This window comes from Schistocerca gregaria, chromosome 2, assembly GCF_023897955.1.
Source record: "Schistocerca gregaria isolate iqSchGreg1 chromosome 2, iqSchGreg1.2, whole genome shotgun sequence".
Classification (NCBI taxonomy): domain Eukaryota; kingdom Metazoa; phylum Arthropoda; class Insecta; order Orthoptera; family Acrididae; genus Schistocerca; species Schistocerca gregaria.
Window position 1 is genome coordinate 701553757 of NC_064921.1, and position 27135 is coordinate 701580891.

The 27135-nt window shown below is 38.5% G+C and overlaps 1 protein-coding gene across 4 annotated transcripts in view; it reads left to right on the forward strand.

Annotated features, from left to right (window-relative positions):
• The window catches only part of LOC126334793 (lachesin-like), a 778486-nt gene that overhangs the window by 720264 nt on the left and 31087 nt on the right, over window positions 1-27135 (forward strand). For all 4 annotated transcript variants that reach the window (XM_049997421.1, XM_049997420.1, XM_049997422.1 and 1 more), the window contains exons 2-8: window positions 2344-2565; window positions 5164-5367; window positions 9949-10073; window positions 10220-10361; window positions 10901-11173; window positions 19957-20084; window positions 22675-22840. In XM_049997421.1, coding sequence (XP_049853378.1) covers window positions 2344-2565; window positions 5164-5367; window positions 9949-10073; window positions 10220-10361; window positions 10901-11173; window positions 19957-20084; window positions 22675-22840 — 1260 coding nt within the window. The remainder of the gene's footprint in view (window positions 1-2343; window positions 2566-5163; window positions 5368-9948; window positions 10074-10219; window positions 10362-10900; window positions 11174-19956; window positions 20085-22674; window positions 22841-27135) is intronic.

The following is a 27135-nucleotide window of genomic DNA, read 5'->3' on the forward strand; positions in this document are numbered from 1 at the left end:
TTCGGGAGTATCTTCAGGGATACATCTCTAAACGTTCCGATCAAATTTTGCATGGTAGATGGTTTGTAGCGACGCAGAAGTACCTGGTATAAAGTTCATTACTACACTACTGGCCACTAGAATTGCGACACCAAGAGGAAATGCAGATGATAAACGGGTATTCATTGCACAAATATATTATACTAGAACTGACATGTGATTACATTTTCACGCAGTTTGGGTGCATAGATCCTGGTAATCATTACCCAGAACAACCACCTCTGGCCGTAATAACGGCCTTGATACGCCTGGGCATTGAGTCAAACAGAGCTTGGATGACGTGTACAGGTACATCTGCCCATGCAGCTTCAACACGATACCACAGTTCATCAAGAGTAGCGACTGGCGTATTGTGACGAGCTAGTTGCTCGGCCGCCATTGACCAGGCGTTTTCAATTGGTGAGAGATCTGGAGAATATGCTGGCCAGGGCAGCAGTCGAACATATTCTGTATCCAGAAAGGCCCGTAGAGGACCTGCAACATGCGGTCGTGCATTATCCTGCTGAAATGTAGGATTTTGCAGGGATCGAATGAAGGGTAGAGCCACGGGTCGTATCACATCTGAAATGTAACGTCCACTGCTCAAAGTGCCATAAATGCGAACAAGAGGTGACCGAGACGTGTAACCAATGGAACCCCATACCATCACGCCGGGTGATACGCCAGAATGGCGATGACGAATACACGCTTCCAATGTGCGTTCTCCGCGATGTCGCCAAACACGGATGCGACCATCGTGGTACTGTAAACAGAACCTGGATTCATCCGAAAAAATGACGTTTTGCCATTCGTGCACCCATGTGCGTCGTTGAGTACACCATCGCAGGCGCTCCTGTCTGTGATGCAGCGTTAAGGGTAACCGCAGCCGTGGCCTCCGAGCTGATAGTCCATGCTGCTGCAGACGTCGTCGAACTGTTCGTGCAGATGGTTGTTGTCTTGCAAACGTCCCCATCTGGCTGCACGATCCGTTACAGCCATGCAGATAAAATGCCTGTCATCTCGACTGCTAGTGATACGAGGCCGTTGGGATCCAGCACGGCATTCCGTATTACCCATCTGAACCCACCGATTCCATATTCTGCTAACAGTCATTGGCTCTCGACCAACGCGAGCAGCAATGTCGCGATACGATAAACCGCAATCGCGATAGGCTACAATCCGACCTTTATCAAAGTCGGAAACGTGATGGTACGCATTCCTCCTCCTTACACGAGGCATCACAACAACGTTTCACCAGGCAACGCCGGTCAAGTGCTGTTTGTGTATGAGGAATCGGTTGGAAACTTTCCTCGTGTCAGCACGTTGTAGGTGTCGCCACTGGCGCCAACCTTGTGTGAATGCTCTGAAAAGCTAATCATTTGCATATCACCGCATTTCTTCCTGTCGGTTAAATTTCGCGTATGTAGCTCGTCATCGTGGTGTAGCAATTGTAATGGCATAATTTCCATTCGGTAACAGCTACAAGGTCGAAGTTGCTGTATTGGGTTTTGCAAATAAAAAACAGTTTACCATCAGACTACCAGACCTACTCGTAAGGTATAAATGACAAATATTAGTATCTACTACTCGCATTTCGGAAAACAAGTACATAGTTTATTGCCCCATATTTTCCCGAATTCAGAGATCACCGCCTAGGCACTCGGAGTGCTTCCGTATTAAACACGGGTCTTGCACTTCTAAGATTTTGGTCTTCCGTAAGTGATCAGGTCACGTAACGCGGAGCACACACAGAGCGCTGATGTGAGGGACAAGGGCGCCAGCCTCACCAGAATTAAATTCATGCTCAGATCAACGGCCTTTAGTCCACTATTTCGACCAGACTGGATGAGAATTTTCAGTGGTTTCCTGCATCTGCGTAGGGAAATGTGGAGGCATTTCTTATTTCCAGCCTCAGAAAACATGACACGTTAACAGTTATGATATAAAAATTCGCAAAGCAGAAATACCACAGCTCGTAGAAAGATCGCGCACTTGAGGTACGTGAGATGTGGGTATGACATCAGCCACTAGAATGAGTGCCAGAAATCTACAATATGTACCAGGTGCTAACACTACAAAGAAAATAGGACAACACCATGAAGCAGATGCACGTTACAACTGAACTGGATCGAACTAGCATATGCATACATTGTCAGCTGCCATCCCTGGATTCATTGTTATTTCAACCTTGTTGGGCTTTAATGCAAAAATGTGTAGTCTTTTATTTTTATGCTTACTCTGTCTGTAAAATGCACTCAGTCCCAAACCATGCATACCCAATTCCATTGTTTACTGATATCTAATGGGCGATGTATGTGTCTACAGGTCTGTCACGACCAAGCTTGGATGGAGATGACGGCTATCAGATGGATGATTATGCCAATGATGATGACCCGGACACCAATGTGTCAGACTACGAAGAGGAGAAGGAGTACACGGGTCCGCCACCTGAGTTCACCGTGCAATCTATGATGCTGGAGGCACACGAGGGTGACACTGTTGTCTTCCCCTGCTCGTGGAAAGTCCCAGTGGACGATCTCAAGGAGCGTAAGTATTTACAGCTATTTAACATTTACAGCTATAGGCGTGCTACGTGGCAGCAGAATTCTGCCAGGACACTGATTCGATGCGACACCGAATACGAGGGCCAAATATTAAAAGTCATATAAATGAGTTCTTGCTTACTTTTTGCTAATAAGACAGGTAATAAAAGATTCTGATGTAAAACTAGGTAAGGTAAGATGGTTTTACATTTTGTAGTAGTTTGTTACAACAGATAAAATGCATGTAGTTTGTGTTAATTAATTTTAAATCATTGACCTGAGTCTAAAAATGTGAATTATGAATAAAATATTAGTAAATAAAAATATTTATAAATCCAATGTAACACACACAAAAGTGGGGAAAATGTGACCATATTTGACTGCAATACCTGGGTTCATCAAATTGAACAAACATCTAAGACAACATTCTGGTGTTCAACTTGAAGGAAGGCAACTTCTCAGCCGAGATCGCATTTGTAAAGCTTTTATTTACAGTGACTGGTTTCGGTAAACAGAACTACCCTCATGCGATCTGATCAAATGAAAGTGACTCTGTTTACCATACTGGTCATTGTAAATTAAGGTTTTACAAATGTGGTCTTGGCTGAGACATTGTCTTCATTCTTAATATTGTGGAGTGACATGAACTTAAACTAATTTATATCGTCGGTGGTAGCATGATGGAGTCACACAAACATATAGCATATCTTCTAGTAAGATTTCACTTGAGAATACAGAAACATGGTGCTAGGGCAATAACTGGCCAGTTCAACTAGTTTGAGAATGTTGCAGATTTGCTCAGCCAGAAATACTGTGGTTGTACCGGAATAACTGATGGTGCTGTTACAACATATATCAAAGTTGAGTGAGAAACTCTGGTGAATTTTAAAATTCAGTCCTTTTCACATATATTCCATCTAGTGACAAAAGTCATGGGACTGTGATATGCGCATATACAGATGGCGGTAGTATTGCTTACACAAGGCATAAGAGGGCAGTGAAGTGGCGGAGCTCTCATTTGTGCTCAGGCGATTCACGTGAAAACGTTTCTGATGGGATTATGGATGTACAATGGGAATTAACACACTTTGAATGCAGAAACGTAGTTGGAGCTAGGAACATTGGGCATTCCATTTCGGAAATCATTAGGGAATCCAATATTCAGACATCTACAGTGCCAAGGGCATGCAAGGAATACAAAATTTTAGGTAATACCTCTCACCATGGACAATGCCGTAACTGATGACCTTTGCTTAACAACTGATAGCAGGGCCATTTGCATAGAGTTTTCAGTGATAACAGACAAGTAACACTGCATAAAATAACCACATAAATCAATGTGGCATCTACGACAATAGTGTCCGGTAGGATAGAGGTACTCAAGGTACCCTCCGCCACACATCGTCAGGTGGCTTGCGGAGTATGGATTTAGATGTAGACAGTGCGGCGAAATTTGGTTTTTATGGGCTATGATAGTCAATAACCAACATGAGTGTCTTTGTTAATAGCATAACATCACCTGCAGTGCATCTCCTTGCTCCCTGACCATATCCTTTGGACTTCAGATGACAGGAAAACCATGGACTGGTCAGATGAGCCCCAATTTCAGTTGGTAAGAGCTGATGTTATGGTTCGAGTATGGTGCAGATCCAGGAAACCATGGACCCAAGTTGTCAACAAGGCAGTGTGTAAGCTTTTGGTGGCTCCATACTGGTGTGGGCTGTGTTTACATGGAATAGACTGGGTCCTCTGGTGGAAATGATTATGTTCAGCTACTTGGAGACCAATTGCAGCCATTCATGGACTTCATGTTCCCAAACAAGAATGGAATTTTTATGGTTAACATTGTGCCTTAACATCAGGTCATAGTTGTTCACGATTGGTTTTAAGAACATTCAGGACAATTTGAGTGAATGATTTGGCCACCCAGGTCACCCTACATGAATTGCATCGAAACATTTATGGGACATAATTGAGACATCAGTTTGTGCACAAAATCCTGCATCGACAACAATTTTGAAATTACAGATGGCTCAATATTTCTGCAAGAGACTTCCAGCGACTTGTTGAATCCATTCCATGTCAAGTTGCTGCATTGCGCCGAGCAAAAGAAGGACTGACTCTTGTCAGCTCAGTGTATGGTGGAATCTGAGGTACTTTTTGGTTCTTTTGTCTGCAATTTCTTTTCCCTGTAAATTGAATAACTAATTTGGAAACCTGGAAAGCAACAGGAATTTAGCAGTGTCATGTGGGCTGTGGCAACCCTATGAAGCTAGTCTCCACATACACACTGAAGTGTACTATTGCTAATTTTTGTACTTCAGACCAGGAGAGAATCTGTACCTTGAGCCTCGAATTTTGCAGAAGTAGATTTGTCAGTTTCTTCACTACCTGAGTCTGGCTATGTGATGTAGTGCTAGAGTATGTTCTAAATAGCAGTGTTCTTGTTAAATTAACGTAATGAAACTATGAAAATGTTTAACAAATTTCATTTGTTTCCAAGATAAAAAAAAGATAAAAAGAAATAAGTCTCTAGTGGGCCCCAACCTGTACAAAATATTACTTGGTGAATTTTCTCATGTACTTTGTTTTCTCATTTTAGGCCCAAACTTTCCTCTCATGTGGAAAAATGGAACCTCGTCACTGATTATGGGTGCCATCATAGCAACAACAGATAAACGGGTACAGTTAAATGGCTCTAATCTGATTTTGACAGATGTACGCCCTACAGATCGTGGTACCTATACGTGTGAAATACTGTCTAATGAAACACCAATGGATCTACACCATTCATTGGAGGTCTTTGGTAAGAAGAACCCTTATTTTGATACATTAAATTCAAATTCAAATAGAGTGCTCTGGGATTTTTCACATCTAATCCGTGTATAAATTTTAACTGTTAGACTCCATACATTGTTCATCTACATCAGTAGCCACTTTTTAAAATGTGGAAACTATTGTAATCATACCTATTTTTAGCATAATTAATTTTCAAGTATGTTGTCATAGCAAAGGTTATGAATGCTACTCTGTGACGCCTTAATAAATCCTTTCTTGTCTTGATGTTGTTTCTTAACATTCAAATTTCACTACTATTAAGTGGGACACATCAGTTGTGTGCACTCCAGATGATGTGGAAATTACTTAAAGGTATCATCCCCTCCTGTTATCTGTATGACACACATTTCATGTAGTTTTTAAATTGCAGTGCCTGGACTTTTGGGTATAAGCTGAACTAAAAAGGATAATTGTGAACAACAGTAAAATAAATGAAACTTTAATATAGCCTTCACTAAACTTGCCAAACTCAGCAGGTTCTGGCAGGCTAGCGTACCATGGCCATACTGCCTTGTGTGGCCCCTGAATCAGGTGATTACTTCAGGCCATGGGGCACAGCTGCCAGCCTCTGGACCCACACCTTGCAACACAGAGTTTGGCTAAACAGATAATAACATTTGCTTATAAACACCATTGGAAGTTGGACTGGGAATTCTGAAAAGTAATGGAAGGGTTTAATGAAAAAGTAGAAGAAAAACTAAAGAATGCTACTTCAATTTAAAACTTCTGATACAACAGAAATATGTCATTCATTAGCAGAGTCTGCTGAGGGGCAAAATATGTTTGTTGAGAACTCTTTCTTCTGGAAGAAAACATTGATAATGGACTTGACAAAGACATGGAACAAAATGTGAAACTGACATATTTTACCAAATAATAAAGTAAACATACATAAGGTGACAGCCTATGCCAGGTTGATATTTCAGGTAATTGTTTACCCACAAGATGCACAGTAGAAAATAAATAAAGTGGGACACAAAGTACTAGAATATATTTAAGAATAGATGAGTGTACCTGATCAAATTTGGCAAAAAGTTTATCATCTTAGATAATAAAGATTATACACACATAGATGAAAGGAACAATTGTTTTACAAAGATACTTATGCAAATGTTAAATGGTGCAGGCATGAAGAAAGCAAAAGAAAAGGGGTCACTATTAAAGAGAAAATGAGAGTTTTAAGAAATTAGTGATAGAAATGTGATAGAATGAGTGAATTCATCAAGGAGTGGAAAATCTGAGATGAAACAACAACAGGATGAAAACGAGAGATTGCTATTGACCACACAGTGTGGGCATTGAGTCGCAGACAGATACAGTGAATCAAAACTATTCATAAATGTCTTAAGAAAATGTGAGAAGACAAAATGAAACTTTGGCAAGAGAAACAGTTGAAAGCAGTAGAGCATGAGAAAAGCAAAATGGAAACGTACTTATTGGTAGAGAGCACATTTCATCAGTTAAAATGAAGTGATATAGAATGGAGATAAAATTGTACTAGCATTCCAAGGTTCCACTAAAAAAAGTTGACTAATTCAAGAGAACAATTAGGAACTCAGACAGTTAATGGTGAAAATAAATACATTCTGGAAGTAATGTTAGATGAAGTGTGTGCAGCCATTTGATGTATGAAGAAAGGCAAAGCACTTGATGGTTATCGTGCCCCATTAGAAATGGTTAAAGCTGGAGGTAAAGTATTGAAAAAGGAACTTGCAGTATTGGTTTTAGAGGAAGCCTGTTCCCCAAAATTGAAAAAAAGCTGTAATTATTCTACTTCATTATAAAGGAGACAGATGTAAAAGAACGATAAACTATCAGTTCTCGTTTCATAATTTACTTGATAGTAACTAAAATTATCACCAATCTAATAAAAAACTTTAGATTGTATCTTGGTTCATTTCCACATAATAGCTTATTGTTGTCGATTCACAGCTGCAGTTCATTTTGTAGAGGAAGGAAGGCCATCAAACACCTACAGTTTATATGAAATTTATTAGCAGACTGATTTCAAAGCTCCATTACGAATGCTCTGCAGGATTTTAAACAACCAAGGGACAAGTTGGCTATAGAAGTGGATACAGCAATGCAGACCGTTTACAATCTTTAATAAAGGTTAAGAAACAAAGTAATAAGTATGCATGACCACTTTGTCTGGGGCTCATGTATTTTGAGAAAGCTTTTGACTCAGTTTCCAAAAAATATGTAATAGCAGTCCCTCAAATCAAGACTTTCATTCAAAGTAAACTACTATACTGAAGAATACGTATGACGATGCCATAGCATCCATTAGATTTTATCAAAGCAGTGAAAAATCTAGAATTGAAGAAGGTATTAGGCAAGGAGAATACATATAATCAAAATCATTCTCAGTAGTCTTAGAGGAAGTTTTCAGATCTTTAAACTGTGAAAATGAAGAAAGCATCTGAATCAAGTTCACACAACTGCACATTGATCAAAAGTAAGAGCTGCTTGTTCTTTATGCCGTCTGAGTCTTTCTTCATGAGCATTCCAGTCCTCGGCTGTAGCATCATATGGAGGGAATGCAGGTGGGTGGACCGGTTGAACAGTAACCTGTCTGTTATTGAAAGCCAACAAAGTGGTCACAGCTGAAGTAACCTGTTCAGTCAGGGCCAGTAGCACGACGTCTGTAATGAATAAACCTGATGAAAGTACTCCGGAACCCATCCCATCCTTATTGCCAGTCGTGTAGTAACCAAGTAATACATGAGACCAGACCAAGTAACTCAGATATCAAATAATTCATACACCTCTGAACAATAATGGAAAACAGACTCTTGTGGATCACCACATAACAAGACACAGTACACTGATATGAGTGGTACACTGGAAGGATATACTAGAGAATCAGTTAGCACTGTTGTGCGAGCATATATGTTTGAGTCGCCAGCAGATGGTGTGGTGAAGACCTTGCCACCTGCATGCATCCAACAGGTGACCTTGAGCAGCTGGCCTGCGTTGATACAGTTGGAGGCCAATTCAAACACATGTGCGTGGTGACACCACACTCAGTGCACTTGCACTCACATGCACTAGTTGCAGGATGCAGCACTGACAAAATCAAAACTGTTGAATACATATCAATAATATTACTATTCTGATAAATTGCGGGAGGGGTTGCTGATGAGATATTTTTTGCATTGTGTTTGAATATCTGGTAATTTACAGATCCTTGTCTCATGTCTACTGGTAGACTGTGATAGACTTTTTCATCATATTAGAAAAAACTATTGTGTACCATAGATAGGGATGTGTAGTGGTAGTGTATATCGAAATTATTTTTACTTCTAGAATTGTGCTTGTGAGTTCTGCAGTCAATTCTAAATTTACCCTTTTTTTCTTTTGAGCACAATTACCAGTAGGGAGTATATTTATTGGAATGTAAGTGCAATTATTTCTAGATTCCTGATAGAGGTACTCAGGGTACCCTCCGCCACACACCGTCAGGTGGCTTGCGGAGTACGGATGTAGATGTAGATGTAGATGTAGAACACGTTTCCGTGACGTGTTCAGTTGCCAACTTCACACAATATTGATACAGCATGCTTCTGTAGAATAAATACTTTGTGGACTTAAGTTGCATTTCCCCAGAAGATTATATCATTGGACAGTGCTGAGTGAAAGTACATTTGCAATTTCTTCTGTAGGTCACTATAATGAGAGATATAGTGCTAACCAGCTAGAACTGAGCTTCTTGGTCAACTTATTGCCATGCTGGTGCCACCCAAGTTTATTATCCATCTGGCCATCTACACATTTCACATGACTCATCTAGTGTTTGCTCATTGATCTCTGCTTTTGTTTCATTTTAATTTGTTCAAAATTGCAGAATATGAGTATGTGTTACTCTCCTGGTTGTGCTTGGTGTGGATGTATTTGGGCCTTTTATCAATGTAGTTGTGTCATAGGCAAACATTATAGACTTTGAAGGGTTCTATATGTCCCAGGTAAATCATTTACATACACAAAGAAAAATAGTAAACAAAGCACTGAATGTGCGGGACATCATATTTAATGTCTATCCATTCAGAATGCATTGGTTGTTGTAGCTCTATTTTTAATTATATTTTTAATATACAACTCCATCTCTGCAACAAGAATGTCTTTGACAACACACTATTTTAGTTTCCCCCCTGTGCAATTTTATGTTCACTAGTGACATCATGTTGACCCAAGAAATACGAAGATATTTCAGTGTGGGACACAAAACTTTTGCAAATGGGACTAAACAGTTCACCAATTTTGGTAGTGCCTAAAAGTTTTCTCTTAGTTTGTTCCTCTAGTTTCTTCAGTTAGTGTGTTTAAAAAAACTTGTGTGATCCACAAACTTAATTCCCATATTCATTCTCTTTCATTGTATGTTAACCTAGCAATATTCATGTGACTCGTTGAAGACTCATGAGTGTCTCAAACCAAATACATATTAAGATATTACAAGAAAGATTGATCAACAAAATCCTCGTAAGTGCAATGTGTATGAAAAGAACACATTTATACTGCAGTAATTAAAACAGTAGTTATTGTATTCCAGAGGCTCCAAAAGTTGCCACAATCCGTCCTAATAAGTCATCTATTGTTGTTGAGGCTGGAGAAGCCCTTACGCTCAGCTGTGATGCAAATGGATACCCAAAACCCACAATTTCCTGGATTAAGAAGGTATGAAATATGAAAAATAATAAATTATATTTAATGTAAATCTTACATGCTTTACTTTTGTGTGCCTATGTGTTAACATTATAACAATGCAGAATTAAATTAATTTGCTTGAAAGAAACAATTAAGAATCTTCTCTGTTTCTCCAGAGGAAAGCCAAAGAAGAAACATTTAAGGGATCTATGCTTAATTTTGAGAAAGTAGCGCCAAGCCATTCAGGAGAATATGAGTGCACAGCTGAGAATACCTATGGCAAATCCAATCCAGCACATGTTAAGGTGGTCGTCCATTGTAAGTATTCACAAGACATTCACATTCATAATTTATTTGTATTACTGATAATATTCAGAGTGCAGTTGTACATTCTTAGAGGTCCTAATTAATTTGTGCTATTGGTGTTCGCAGTCAGTGTGTAATATGAAGAGCTTATTTCAATAGTGGTACAAGTCCATTTTTGTTCATTTTGAGATACAGAGTCCTAAAGTTAAATGAGTGCTGAAAAATCTGCAGTTGGGATACCACAAATATTCAAGCATATGACTTCTTGCTAGAGATGAACCTTTCTTTCTGTTTGTTTGGATCATTAATGTCAGAAGCATTATAAACAGAAAAGTGGAGGTAATGGACTTGTACCACTATTGAAATAAGCCCCTCATATATGCTACCTAGATACTGGTACTTTCTTGTCAAAGGACAAAGTTTGAAAAGTTATTTTTGTTGTCCTTGTCATTAAGAGAATCCACTGCTGGACATGTAATTGTGAACTGCAAAGTAATTGTGTAGATGTAGATGAAGTACAACTGATATTTACTTTTTATTTTCTTTCACAGATAAACCAAAGGTGACCGCTGTAAAAGAACGTGTAATAAGCGGTGTGGAATATGAGTCTGAACTGGAGTGCAGAGTTGATTCTGAACCTAAAGCCAAAGTGAAATGGCAGAAAGATGGCCGTCTGATTGAACCGTCAAATGATTTTGAAGTGACACACGTGAATCACATATATAAACTTAAGATACGTAAGACCAAAACATCAGATTTTGGAATATACACATGTGAAGCAGAAAACACTCTTGGCTCTGCAAAGAGCACCATCGACCTGACACGTAAGTTATTGCTTGAATACCTCTGATTATTAGTGTACAACACCACTGAAGCCATATTTTCCACATCTCTCATGTATTTCAGGTAGAAAGAAAGTCGTATTTTTTCCACAGCTAATGGGCCCTTCACTTCTTAAACCAATATCAATATCGCTACATGCTGGCCATTAACAGGTTTTTTTTTTCTGTAATAAAACCAGACAAGAGTGAACAGGACTCATTATCTGAGGGTTCCATACAAACAGAATTATTTGTATAGATACCAATAATTATTTCTTGTGGGTCAATGGCCTGGTGCAAGTCTTTCTATTACATACCACTTTGGTGACTTGTGTGTACCTACCCTATTCCTGTTATCCAACCAACGAAAGGGGAACGACAGTTGAACATGGAAAGCGAATCACATTTTGTTTCTGGCGACTCCTCACACCTTTGAGAGGTGAGAGTAGGTTAAAACAAAGATCGAAAAATTCATGATCCAACCAACATTCAGTTCCAATGCCTCTCAGTTTCCAGGTATGCACGTCACTGCTAAACCACCAGGCCTGAAATATTTGTGGGTGGTACATTATAGGTGTCGATGAGTGAATGTGCGAGTATCCAACTGTGACATTTGGCCATATCTTTCGATCACATTGACTTAGGAGCTTAAAGTATTTACACTAGCAAGGGATCATAGGCCTTAGTGCATCATTTGATATAAATTTCAACTTGGTACCTGTACCCATTCCTGAGAAAAAGGTGCCTTTAAAGGTGATCATATCTTTTAACTGCGTTGTTTAGAAGCTTCAATTTTTTTAATGCTGCCAAGTGTCTGTAGAGCTTAGTGTTTGACATAAATTTCAACTTTATACCTTGACCCATTCCTGGGAAAAGAGGTTATAAAAAGAAATATTTTTTATGTGATATAATTTCCAATTAAGAATTTTCAGATTTTTACCTTTACTTATACTGTGAAATATAACTTGTTGCCAAAATTTATAGTTCTAGATTAGCAGAGAGTACCATACAGGTTTTGATGAGTGAGTTTTTGCATATCAAAACATGACGTAAATGGCTGTATGTTTTGATTGCACTGACTTTAAAGTTTTCCACTGCCAAGAGGTGGTAGACCATAGTTCATGACATAAAAACTTGATATCTTTACCCATTCCTGACGAAGAGGGGTATTATGACAGATAGACAGACAGACAGACAATGACTGGGAACTTTTTTTCTTTTCTGGTATAATTACAAAGTAACGATTTTCAGATTTTTTTCCTTTACTTGTGCTGTGAAACATACTTTGTGTCAAATTTCTTGATTCTCAGTCAAAGGGAGGTGCCCTGTAGATTTTGATGAATGAGTTTGTGAGCATTGAAATATGTGATCTAAATGGCCATATATTTTGACTGCATTGACTTAGAAGCTTAAACCTTTCACACCGTAAGGGACTGTAAATCTGCATATGCGACATGAATTTCAAATTGCTATGCATACCTGTTAATGAGAAAAAAGGGGTCTCAAACAGATGGACGGACTGTCAGGCTGACAGGTGGACAACAAAGTGATCCTATAAGGGTTCTGTTTTTAAAAATTGAGCTATGGAACCCTGAAAATGACCAATTATTTCTATTCAAGAGTTCCTCTGTGTTATAAAAGGAGTTGTAAAGGAGAAACACTTCTGCTTTCTGTCAAACATTTAATTTCCACAGTAAAAGTGTTTTATAGTTGTATATTTCTTTCTGCGCCAAAGTTAGATTCATTAAAAGATATAAAGCAGATCATTTTTCCTTTTAGTGTTGTACACATAAGCATCTCTGTTACTCTCAAACTCAGGTGGATTGCTGATAATAAATTTTATAAATGATTACAGTATAATGAAAAGCATAGGTACTATTCACCATATAGCGGAGATGCTGAGTCACAGAAAGGCAAAACAAAAAGACTGTTGAAAGATAACTTTTCTCCAACAAGGCCTTTGTCAAAAATAGAAAACATACACACACATACACACTCACATAAACGCAACTCACACACACATAGCCACAGTCTCTGGCAGCAGAAGTCAGACAGAAGTATATAATAATTTTTTGTTTTCATTTCATCTTCATCTACATATGGATACATGGTAAGGAAAGTTCTGGCAGGTAGTAAATAATTTAGAAGTAAAAGGGAGTAAAAGAGGCCACTCAGTGAATAGTGGTGGCATTGATTTGTCAACTGACGCATGCACACAAACACAAAAAAGCTTCCAGTTGAATCCTTTAACAAGATAGAGTACTTATAAATAGGTGTGCACACATGCACTTGCATACACGCACGCACACACACCCACCCACCCACACACACACACACACACACACACAGCTGTGATTGCAGCTACTCACAGAGGTCCATTATGCATTGTAATTGTCATATGGCAGCAAAAGTTGGTAAAGTTGGTAGATATGTTAATGTGAAACCAATTTGTGCTGAAAAAAAAGTTCCAGTTTTGCACACCAGGTGCACCTGGCTCCATGAATGCAAGAACAATGTGTAGAAATGTTTCCATATGTAATGGATTAGGAACTGGACACCGGCAGAAAAGGACAAACAAGTGCGAAAAATGTGAGGTTGATTTTATTAGTAACTGTTTCTTTGTAAAATGACATGATCAACAGTTTCTTGCACCAGTTCCAGTGGAATCTGAGCAATGTATTCCTGTATTCTGGCCTTCAGATCAGGTAGAAACCAAATGTGTCCTGGTAAATGCATTCATTTAGATATCCTCAGAATCAAAAGTCACATAGATTCAGATGAGGTGATTGTGTAGGCTATGCATCTGCAAAACCTGTGATGCAACATGTTTGTGGAAGGTTGTGTTAAGCAGGTCTTTCACTGGGTGAGCAACATGGGGTGCTGCACATCTTGCATGAAAACGATTCCCACACAGTTGTACTCTTCCAAAGCAAACAATATCATGCTGTAGAAGGAGTTCTTGATAACATGCAGACATCACAGTACATCTGATTGATGGGTCCTCTGGGTGCATTTTCTTCAAAGAAGAATGGACTGAGAATAAAGGTGCTTATGAATTTGCGCCATAAAGTCATATACAGCAAGTGCAATGGATATTTGTGCACAGTGCATGTTTTTACAGTACCCCAAATTTGTTAGTTCTGTGTATTCACTGACCCTGTGGTGTAAAATGGGCCTCATTACTCCATAGAATATTGCCTGTCCAAATGTTGTCAACTTCAATCCATGCCAGAAACTGAAAAGAAAATTCAGAAAACTGCTGTGAATTATAAGGTTTCATTTGCTGCACCATCTGGATCTTATATGGGTACCACTGTAATACTGGCAACAAAACCTTCCGTACTTTTAACTATGGGATGGTCAATTCTTATGATGCTGCACAAACACTCGCACTATCCAAGGCATGTGCTGTATGGTCAGTTACAGCAACAGCAACTTTATCAATAATTTACAATGAGATAGAATTCTTTCTCTTCTAGGTGCTACACCAAGTTCACCCATATTTTCAAATTTCATTATCATCATCTTTAAACCATTTAATGACATTGGCCCTCACCTCAGACCTTTCAGTCAGCAATACTCTAATGTCAGTGAAGCACTGTAATTGCTGCTGCTCACATAAAACAGATTGACTAACAGCACATGGTCTCTCTTCTTGATGGCCATATTGTTCACTCATGTAATGACCTCTCAGATGACCTTGTGGCCACAGTTGGAACTGATAGTTTTTCCAGTGTAAATTGTTTCTGTGTTGATGCATTAGCATATCTACCAAGTTTCACTACCATACGACAATTATAGCCTACTCTGGACCTCCATGAGTAGCTGCACTTTAATTACAACTGCCAAATACATTGTGATGGTTGAACATATAATACCCATGGACATTGTATGTTCTCTACTCATTGTATATACTCTTGCTCCTTAAAGGATCTATCTGAAAGCTGATGAGGTTTTCATTCTTTTTTGTATTCTTGTTGACAGCTCAGCATTTCAACTATTCGGTGAGAAGTACCTTTACTCCTAAATTATCCACATGAATACTCTGAAGGCCAATGTGAAGTGCATGGCAGACATCCGTTGTACCAGTTATTAAGGCTTTTACTTGTTTTATTCACATTTGGAGTATGGGGAGAATGTTTGCTTAAATGCCTGTGTTTGAGCTGTAATTACTATAATCTTATGTTCATGATCACTATGGGAGCAATAGATAGGGGGTTGTAGTATACTCCTAGATTCATCCCTTAAAATTGGTTCTTGAAAATTACTGAGTATGTTTTCACGAGATAGTTTACATCTATCTTCAAGTGTTTACCAGTTCAGTTCCTTCATCATCTGCGTGCTGCTCTCCTGTGGGTCAAACAAACTGGTGTTGCCCTCCTTTGCAAATGTTCAGTATCTGCTGTTAGTTCTATTTGGTAGTTCCCACATGGCTGGGCGGTATTGTATGGAGAATCACATGAATTTTACATAAGCAATTGTCTTAGCCAAAGTCTGCCACTTGCTTTTTTACCTATGACTGAACTTATGTGATTGTTCCATTTCACATCCCCACAAATTGTTACACCTAGGGTGCAAAATACTATATGTGAGCATACCAGCTCTGCATGAACCAGGCCTACTGAGAGTCAGATTGCTCCTTGAAATCTAAGTGCTTCGTGAAGATACACAACAGAATTTATTTTAACACAGTTTAATAGTAAATGGGCTCCAGGCCGGAATTCCGGGTACCAGCATTTCCATACTTTTATGCTTGTTAACCTCTTGAGAGGTCTCTGCTAATTACAAATTAAATACATGGCCCCAGGTAAATTCCAATTACAAGTGCAATAATTAATAAAAACATCTCAACACTTAATTACACACACTTCAAGAATGTTTGACTGATACATGAAATTGATTGCAGGAGAAAGGACACTAAGGGCCTGGGTAGGCTATCTGATGAGGATATGCATGACAATGATAAACTGCTTCCTAAGAGATTTATTAAACATAATAGAGCTGCAAGAATACAGTGAGCACACAATCAAAAGAAAGAACTGCATGCACATTAGCCTGTATGAATATACTTGACTCTAGGAATGCTCCAACTTTCTTGTGAAACAGTCTGCTGAAGCTGCTGTATGCTCTTATGATAATTGTGGGCAGGCATGATGACAACAGATGTGAAGTTGGAGATCACTAGAATTCAGACTGTTACCAGTATACATTGCAGATATTGCCTTCGCCTCTCTCCATCACCACGTCAGAGACCATCCTACGATATCAGGAAGAGAATCAAGTTGACACTACTTAACCTGTATCAGAAAGTGAAGTGAACACCGTGCTCCCAATGGCAAGAATTTTTCTAGCTTCCACCAATAATGTTTTTGTTAGTTTGCAGTTTTACTCCCACTGTATATTGTACAAAACGTAGCTTCCAATCTGGTGTCTGTCAGCCTGGTGTGTTCTGAGAATTCTGGGTCTTGGACCTCGATCATGAACACACTTTTTTGGTCGTCCAATGACTGATCATTTTGCATAGAAAAATACAGCAAAATGGCACTTTATTTTTCAATATGGCTTGGCCACTGGCCTCTGCCCTTTGTTGGCACATCCTCAAGACCTGTGCCCACCCCAGTGTGTGCCCCCACATCTGGGGGGGGGGGGGGGTACTGGTCATCTATTCATGTTATGCTCTCACTGCTTCACCAAGACTGCATTTCACAAGTGAATACAACCTCTGTGTATGCCCATATTGTTAATTAGAGGAGAAAAAGAAGGTATTCTGACCTTACAATCACTTCTATTACTCTCTTATTAAGGATTTATTAAATTATTAATTGAATTTGCTTATAAAAAATGAGAATAGGCAGACCAGGGAATTCCTGATACTTCTAAAGGTATTTGCATGAGTTGTCTGATTTCAGTTGTGACTCATTACTGTTGCAGTCATTGGATACATACTGTTTGTTTTCATTTCGTGAAGTGCAAAATCTTCTTTTCAGCTTTTAAAGCAAGTTGCAAGTAGTGATCATGTGTGCATGGGGTATTTCTGTGAATGTGTGTGTGTTTTCTTTGCTGAAGGAAGCTTTGGTGGAAAGCTGTAATGTGTTGTGTCTGTCTGCAACTCAATGGGTCATCTTTACGATTAGTAGCAGTCTATCCTTTTCCTCATATTGTTGATATTCCAACTTCGAGTTCATGTTGTTTGATTTTACCTGGAGAATTACTTCACAAAATCACTGAACTTTCTTAGTTTTCATAAAAAATTATTGAGTGAAACTACAGAATGGTAGACATTGCAGACATAGATTTGCAGAATGTTCATATAAGGACAAATTAATCTCTTGTTGGGTACAGACAACATTTTTATCAAAATTCTCACTAGACACACAGTTTTTTGAAGGGCAGAGAAGCACCTGCTCCTAGGTATAGAACTGACTACAGACTATAAGAATGGCACTTTACATTACTGAGCATATCAGTTACAGAATGTTCTGATCTACAGGGGACTGATGACCTCAGATGTTAAGTCCTATTGTGCTTAGAGCCATTTGAACCATTTTCTGATCTACGCACAGAGTCAGGATATCAGGTAGATTGCAGTTTACCATAGTGAAGACCGTTCATGTTAAAAGACCCTTCATATTACAGAAAATAGAAAATGTGACAGATAATCATTCCATATCACTTTATACGTAAATTCTTTCAAATCCTTGAGAGAGTGAGAATTTTGGCATCTTTAGAAATAGATAGTTTGGATTTCAAAAACATATGTTCACAACTGAAACTGTTGTTTCATTTTAGTATTGTACTGGTCTCATTGAACAAAAATATATCACCATTGGCTGTATTTTTTGATGTCTTAAAGACTTGTGACTGTCTAGATCAGAAAATACTTCTTGACAAAACATGCTATTTTGACATTGGAGGAGCCCTGGGCACCTTACTAAAATCCTACCCCCAAGGTCAGTCAGAGCCATAAGATCCTCTTGAGTGAATGTAACTTTTTTTGTGTGTGGGGAGTATGGATCTAAAGGCTAATGCTAGGAAATTTCTTTTAGAGCACCTGATGTGGTTGAAACTAATTTCACTATCAGTGAACCTGAAGGGGAAAAACACTTCATTAGTAGGCATAAACAGTATACCGCTACAAATTTCTAAGCAGACTTGTAACAGCACACTTACCTGGGAGCACCATATCCTCAACACCTCTAAGGATTATCTTCAGTTATGTTCACCATTACAACAATTACAGATGTCAGAGTCACCAGTGTCACAATTTGTGTGTACTTTGAGCAATTAAAATCTGTAAGAGAGAAAAATTTTGGGAAATTTCTGTTAAAAAAAAATGAAACGTGGAAACTCCAGGTTAGAATGCCAATAAAATTAGGAAAAGGACAGGTTGCTATTTATCATATAGATGAACTGTTGACTTGCAGACAAGGTCTATGAAGAGGCTGTAACACATTAAAACCTTTTGGCCAAAGCCCTTTTCAGCAAACAAAACACACACATTCACATGAGCAAGCACAACTCATGCACACATGACCACTTCTGTGCAACTCTGACCAGAGCTCTAGTCAGAACTGCTGGTGGAAGCAGTCATGTGTGAGTGAGGTGTACATGTTTACGTGAATGTGTTTTCCTTGCTGAAGAAGACTTTGGCCAAAAGGTATTAATGTGTGACCCTCTTTTTGTTGTGCCTGTCTGCAGCTCAGCAGGTTGTCTTTATGGTGAGTAGCAATCTGACCATTTCATAATATTGTTGTCTTAACAACAGTTGTTCAAATCATTTCCTGTCTCTCTCAAACAACCTCATATGTAGACTTTTTAATTAAGTTCATGCCTGCCACAACTTCCCAACACAGTTATTGCATCATGAGCATGATGTTGACAATCGTGAGCAGTTTGAAAGCTATGAGTTGTACCATTATCACATTAAAACATGGAATGTTGACATTTATGATGAGCTACAGAATTTAATTCTGCATTCTGCTAGGGAAAGATGTATAACATTGTATTGAAACATGAAACTCAAAGCCAAAAGAATGTTAATTGTTGAGGCAACAGCAATGGCTTACTTATCTGAAGAGAGAAAAGAGGTTTATTCACCCTCCTTTTCATGTGTTTATTTGTTATGTATTTAATTATGTTGGTAATCATTCTGCTGTGTCTGTTTTTGTGTCTTTACTTTACTTTTTTCAGTTTCATAATTTCATAGTATCTTCAATAGTTTTTGCCAATATAATAGGACTACATGTTACAATTTATGTGCAATTTATATGTTGCTTCACTCCTAGCATCTCACATGATCAAAGAAATATGAGTATAAAATAAAAGAGCTTGATCTAAATATTTTACTGTGTGCCACTGCAATTGTAGGTATTCATAATGTCTTCAAGTTGTATAAAGATATGTGAACTGCTGGATGTTGTATAATAACACACAAGACTAAAATAGTTATTAGAATTTATGAAATATTACACAAGCAATATCCATCTAGAAAGTACAAATATACTGAAGGTTATGAAATGAAGTGTAGGAATGGGTCAGTTGTAAATAATGTGCCAAAGAAGAGCTTTTAAAAAAATTGCACCTTTTAAGCTGTTGTATACTATTTAACAGTTAACTGAGAGTGCTGAAAAAAAGGTTGAAGTATGTGTTTTACATTAATGACATAGCAGTGTATATTCCAACAATTGTTTACTATTTTCATCAATTTAAAAAAAATGCTACTGTGTTGAATTTTAAGGCAATGAAGAAAAATGAAACAAATTTAATGTTAGTTTGATGTATTTCAGGAATGCCAAGCACACCTGCTCTAAAGAAAGTTAATCATGCAGATGATGGAAGTAGTGTTGAATTTGAATGGACTTTGGAAAGCTATGCACCTATATCTCAGTATGAACTGCGATACAGGAACAAAATGGTAATTTGTCATATACATTTATTTCAATTACTAGTGCATATCTTAGAATGTGTTTCTTGTAAAACTAGTATTTCTAGGCTGCTATTTTCCTGAAGCACCGCAAGTAGTAAGTTTTGGCCACATTAGTAGGGTACATGTTTAGCATACTGTACAAGAAGTAATGACACTCTTGAACACATGATGTCACTAATTTGATGTTAGATGGATGGCAGGATATGCCTTGGGTGTGTTAGTTATAATATCAGTAGTCTCTGTATGGACAGCAGGATACATCATGCTTCCATAGATCCTGTATGTCAAAGAGGTACTATGTAACTTAAGTTCAGTATTTGACTGGAGCATTTATTCATGCCGCAGCCTGTGTCCACAGATTACTTAGAAAAGCCAGTTAATGGTTCCTTTTGTGAAAATTTTCTTGCAATTACTCATTCAGTTCCTACACCTCCAAAATGGGATGTATGAAAATGTGAGAACAAATGCTTTGAGTACAAGGAGTGTCTAATTTCAGTTTGATGAGCATTTTTAGGAATCTTGACATGGACAGCCAGGTGTGTACAGTGCTTTTCCTGTTTGCATCCAATTGAACATTTGTGGGAGGGATTAGAGAGGTCTGTTCACATGTAATGTCCTTCATTTACAAATATCTGGAAGCTATGAGCAATTTTTATCTACAGATAGTTCAATATTTCTCCATACAGCTTTATGTTACTTTGTTGAGTCAAAACCCCATAAAGATGCTGCACTTCACTAATCTAGCTAAGTTCCTAGGCGACAGAAAGTTCATATCATTTCTTAATGTAATAATTTCCATTGGTAAAGTTTTGCTTTAGTGATGCAACTTAGGAGATGCTTCTGAAACAAGTAATTCAGAGTGTTCTTTGTCTCTAAATGATAAGCATGAGTAAAAATATAAATTGATATATTTGACAGACTGTAATGAAGCTGATTTTATTAACATTATGAAAAATATATTCTGTAACTGATCTATAGTTCAGAGTCAGTACTCATTAAATGATTGTATAATATCAAAAATGTTTTTTGAAAATATAGTCATATTTCGCTGACTCTTTGCTGTTGCAAGTTCTTTCAAAAGTAAGGCAGCCCAATCCCAAAGGTTCTTTTTGCACAATTTATGTACATTTATATTTGGAACAAATTAAATGTTGGCATCTTCCTCTGTACCTGACAGTATTATCATTTACCTTATACAATGAGGAAATACTGTCAATACTAAAATGCCATAGAGTGATATGTAACACCAATACCCTTAAGCTTAGGCACACACAACACAGCCCTAGTGTCAACTCCTCTTAAACAACTCTCTCTCTCTCCTCTACCTCTTCCCCCTCCCCCCCCCCCCAACCCCCCTGCCCACTATGTATTATTTGCGCAACTGGATAGGTTATCAGAGAACTTTGTGAAAGTTTTTTCTGCTCCTACTGAGGCTAATTGCTCTGTAAAGGTCATGTTTTTTTATCAAGTGATAAAAATAGCACTGTGTTAAAACTAATTACGGATTTTATGTGGGAATAAAGGCACTGTAAATTTCAATGGCTGTCTGAGGAGATTTTTATAAGAACTATACAATTTTATAGCTACTTTCTATTATACTAACATTTTGTGTGCTAGAACATGAATGCATATAAGCAAGCTAAATGGACCCATTTGCTGATTTGCTGGTCACTTGAACTGGTAACTCTACTTACCAAAAACATTATAGAAGTCATCCTTTTGGAAACTTTACAGTTAACTTTGTGCATTGTTACAAACATTTTGTACAGACTTTTTTTTTAACATGCTGTTGGAGGGACAATCATTGCTTGAATACTGTGACAGTTCTCTTATATGTGCATATAACTTCGGTAAGGTGACAAAGTTTTCATAATTGTCTTATTTGAATCTATTTGCAATGTTTTTCAATTTGTATTGGAACCAGTCTATATATGTGTAAACCTCTTCTGTGTGATTATGCATATATTAAAATGGAGTATTATCATAAACTTATGTCCTGAAAGATTGACGTTTTTCCTATAATTTGGAATTTATATGTTACTTTCTCAAAGAGAAAAGAAGGACTGGCTGCGGAAAGTTATAAAAGTGAAGGGGTTGGCGGGTGGGGAAGGGCGTTAACTCAGATCTTAGTTTGCAGATCAGGTGATTTCAGTAATTATAACTTTGCTTCCTGAAGATAAAGAATGAAGATGTAATAGTTATAAAACCAATAAGAGAAGTAAAGATAACATCTCACCATGTTGTTGAGCAGTTGACAGATGCATAAACAAGATTGAGATACAAGCCTAGACAGGCTACAGTGGTAGTACAATGTAGCTGTCCTGCTGAATGTAGCCAAGTATGTACGTTTGAATATTTTTATTTGTCAGTTGGCTCCACGGAACAGCTTGGTCTTAAAAGCTTAGGAATGATTTCAGTAATGTTTATGTGCCTATCAACCACTCAACATCCAAGTTGTATGATAAGTAGTTTCTTTCACTTGTTCCATTATTTGTAGTCCACTCAGAACATATCAGTATCTTATTAAGAAGTAGTTGTATTATGGTTATATTTCATTTACTTCTTGACTTTATTCTAGAATGGGGATTGGAAGTCAGAGAGTCCTGCAGTTACTGATGCTGAAGGCAATATTTACACTGTGAAACATAAACTCAGTCCTCAGCCACCAGGAGAGTATGAGGTTGTGCTAGTGTCAACCAATGAATTTGGTTCATCACAATCTGCTCCACACACGTTCCAACTCAGTAAGTTTAACCTCATGTCAGACTGTGACTACTATATTAATGTGATAGTTGACTTTGGCTTTTAAAATTTTTTATTCATTTTGTGTCATAGTAAAACTACAGCTTCTATTGTAACTATGTGGAGTGCATAGCTTCATTGATAAGGTGGTGGTAGAAAAGTACAGCTTTGGTACACAGCCTATTGCTTAATGTGAAAGCTTAATTTTTTAATGCTTCTTTGTATATCTGCAAACAGCTATTCGTTTTACATTCACTTGTATTATGAAGTACCTTACTAACAATTTATTTCTTACCTAGGAATGTAAGATTTTATTGTATAGTTTTATGTAACATGCTATCTCTGTTGAGCTGCATCACTATTAATGGTGCACCACTGTACCATTCTGGAACTACTACACAAATAAATTAGTCATTACAAATGGAAACTAAGTCCATGAGAAATTATTGCTTCCATTAGTAATGTCCTCCAGAGACAAAGTCCATATCTGCAAGACAGTACTAAGACTGTGGTGGTTCCATGTAGTCTTTCAGTAGTCCGCCACACGTTCTGGTAACTTCATAACTGTGATAGAGGACTGCGGAAAACAACTGTTGATTGTGGACTATGACTGGGGCTACCTTGTCAGCCCTTGGGCTGCAAGTTATAACATAGTGCATATGGCTACATTGGATATGCATGATTGGCTGTCACTGTGATAGATAATGACTCGTCACCCAGTGGCTCTCCTGGCCAGATAGTGTAATCGTCATCTCTGGTTGGAGGCTGTGAGAGGTGCAGCAAAATGTTCCTCTGTTGAACAGCTGCCGAGACTTAGGCTACTCATTGTGTTGCCTGTGAAGCAGGCAAGCTGGAACACAGAGATGTTGGTAGAGATGAAGCCAACAGGGACAGGTGTAGGGTGTCCCCCCCCCCCCCCCAAAAAAAAAGGTTGAGGCAAAGTCTCTTTTTCATTGGCCACTACTGTGGGCAGTGGATGACATCCATCGGTGTCCTCACCCCTGTGCTGACACTGTGGCTCTGTACATCCAGGTGCCACTGGTGACAACAAGGCATCAGCAACAGTATGGCACTGCCATGTTCAAACAGTCCCTTCCCCCAAGTGGAAAGATATGTTATTGGTATCTGCAACTGAAAAGGGGATACAAGGTTTGCAAAGCAGGACCACCCCAAGGCTTGATTGGATTCTGGTGAAGTCAGGTTGGTGCATTTCTCCTTGCTGTCCCAACTGAGTCACTGACTGCCATTTCCCATGATGGAAGCCAGTGATGCCTGCAGTGTCCTGGTGGTAGAGTGCACTGGACAGGATGTTCAACATCCGGTGCCTGTACAACCTTTCTGATGGTGATGCATCCTTATGGATGGTGCTTCTGTCAGCAGAGAGAAACAAAGAGGGGGTCCTCTGGAGGATGATCAGCTGCTAACTTGATCAGCTGCTAACTTTTACATTTGATCTTTGAACATTGGGATGAAGTGGCTGGTAGCCCAGTCAGTTGTCGTGTCCAGCAGAAGGAGAATTCTTGGGGTATAATGGGGACACCATAATCCACTACCATGGCACGAGGAAGACCTCCAACATCAAAGAGCCATTGTCACACCTGGGTCTTGTGGAACATTCCTGTGTTGTAAATCCATACCATATAGAGGTGGTCTGAGTATGCATCGAACAGAGTGAACCAATGTGTTTCCAGAAAAGGTCCAATGGAACAGAAATGGCTCTGGTGGCCCCAGTCTAGGCAGGAAAGAAGACCCGGATGTGTGCATCTGAATCATGAATCCTGAAATGCAGATGCTGATAGAGATCTAGTCTCAAGATCTTCACAACTGTGCACACTTTTGTCACAAAAAGTGGAGTTGTCTTTATGATTAACAACATCGTTTGATTTGTACTGTATGCTTACTATAATTCAAAGTTCCATGGAATGTGAGCAGTGTAGGAGATCCAATTAAAGCATAGGTGTCACTATTGATAAGAGATGTAAGTAAACCAGTATCTACATGAAATTTAACCAATGTTAATGAACATTGTCCTTATGGTGTTTTCATCAACACTATATTAGAGTCAAAATGATGATGTGAGAGAACATTATATTCATTAGTTTCAAATGTGTCACTAGGAGAAGTATTTTCAAAGTCCTCAGTGTCAGTGTCAGATGTACCTATTGAAACATCCCTGGCACAAGAGGAGCATTTGACTATGCAACATAATTTCTTGAAACAAAATCCAGCCTGTGACCCAGACATTCTTTTTCCCTTTAGGAACATCTGCACACTTAAAGCTTGTCTGGAAAAGTTCAATTCCCTTGTAGTCAAGAGCTTGTTCTGTTTGCTTGGACTGTTTAAAAGCTTGAATAACTGATGAATTATTAAAAAATAACTGATGAATTATTAAAATGCTAAGTTCCCTACATAGCTCTGCATCTAGAGCATGGACAATTAACATATTCCTCACTGTAGTGTCCACACAGAAAAGAGCACAATCTTTGCTTTTACACAGGAAATGAGTCATGAGTATGGCTCCAAAAAGTAGCAACCCATTCCTTAAATGATTAGTCAGGCTTCTTATAACTACAATAAAATTTATGGTGTGCTGCAGTAACAAGTAGTTTGCTCTGTATAGTCAGCTGACATCTGAATAACTCAACTCATACAGGTCTTTATCAGGGGAAAAGCTGCTGAGCCAGATCATACACATAAGCACCAGCATTAGACAAGAGAAATGCTCGCTTCATTACATCATCTATGGATTTGTGTGCCATAAAATGTTGTTCAAGTCTGTCCACATAAGTGGCCCATTGTTTTTGTGCCAAATCAAATGGAAGGAATGCTGGTGGCATTTGCTGAACAATTACATGGCGATGTTCCTGGTCCTTCAACCAGCATAGCAATTGTTCCTGAGAGGCAATAACTTTTCCAGGGTAGAATTCACTTTTCGCAAGGAAGTCTGCAGCAACTGGAGGAGGTTCAGCACTAGAATCATAAACTCAGTATTTTGCAGCATCTAGAAGATGTCACACACAATTAGAATTCGCAGCATGCACGACCCAAGTCACAGTGTCCAACAAATAACTAAATTCAGTTAATGTCACTTAGAGCAGACTAGAATTCAGAGAAAATTCTGTGTTGGCAACTATGTCCACAATACACTGACAGTGCTGAAGTCAACACTAGAAAGCAGAAAAACTTGAAAAAGTAAACTGTATCATATATTTTCTACATAAAATAACTTGTGGTTGAAGTCCAAAATTGTCCTCTGAAATAACCTTATTGATGAATGTCCATAAATTTACAAAATACCTGGAGAAATGCGGTTGATGGCTTTTAAGTCTCTTGCCCCATTATTGACTGTAGCTGAGATGTCCAGTTCTGTGATGTGCTCTTTACTTCAGTTGAGCAGCATCATTGTCAACAAATCTACCAGTGTAGCATTCTGAAAGTACTATACAAATAAATTAGTCCACACAGAAACTTGCTCTGTGGCAAGTTGTCACATCCATTGGTATTGTCCTCCTAATACTAAGGTCATATTGGAAAGGCAGCACGATAGTTGAGTCAGCATAAGATGATCCCTGACAGCTGGCAACATCGTTTCCAGCTTTCACCTATGCAAATGGTTGCAGATGGAAACAATAGCCGTCTGTAGAGCTCTGGAAAAATGAGGCATTGCCATAGACGTTTACAAAATCCCCTTACGTTGCAGTGGGCACACCGGGCTCCTGCACTCAGCCCACTGCAGTTGTCAGGGATATTATTACAGTGATTTGATTATAGCAGTGCAGTAGTTCTACTAACAAGTCTGTTTACGAATGTGGCATATGCCAGTAGGGTGTCTTTCAATAGTCCACCGTACTTGCTGGTAACTTCATAAGTGTGATAGTCAACTGTAGGCAACCCAGAAGACAGTGCTATGGGAAGAGATGTATCTGCCAAGGGTAGCTGGAGGATTTAACAAGTTTCAAAATTACTTATTTTTAATAAACAATAAAGGAAGGGAGTTTCTTTCACATGTAGTTGAAACTACAGTCACAGTATGGCCATTGTGCCAGAGTAGACACACTCATCATCCAGAATGTTGATCTGAATCCAATAGGACTTTATTAGGCATCGTCCTGTTAAAGGTAAAATGCTCTTTCCTGCCTCAAACCGATAAAATAATTTACACAGCTCATTATTGTTTGAAAGGGAAAGGGGTGGGGATCTGCAGTTGAATGTGGAAAATGAATAATTATGCAATTTTAAATTTTTCATGTGTTTGGAAGTATGTCAGATAAATCTTGATTATTCAGAAGATGCCTAC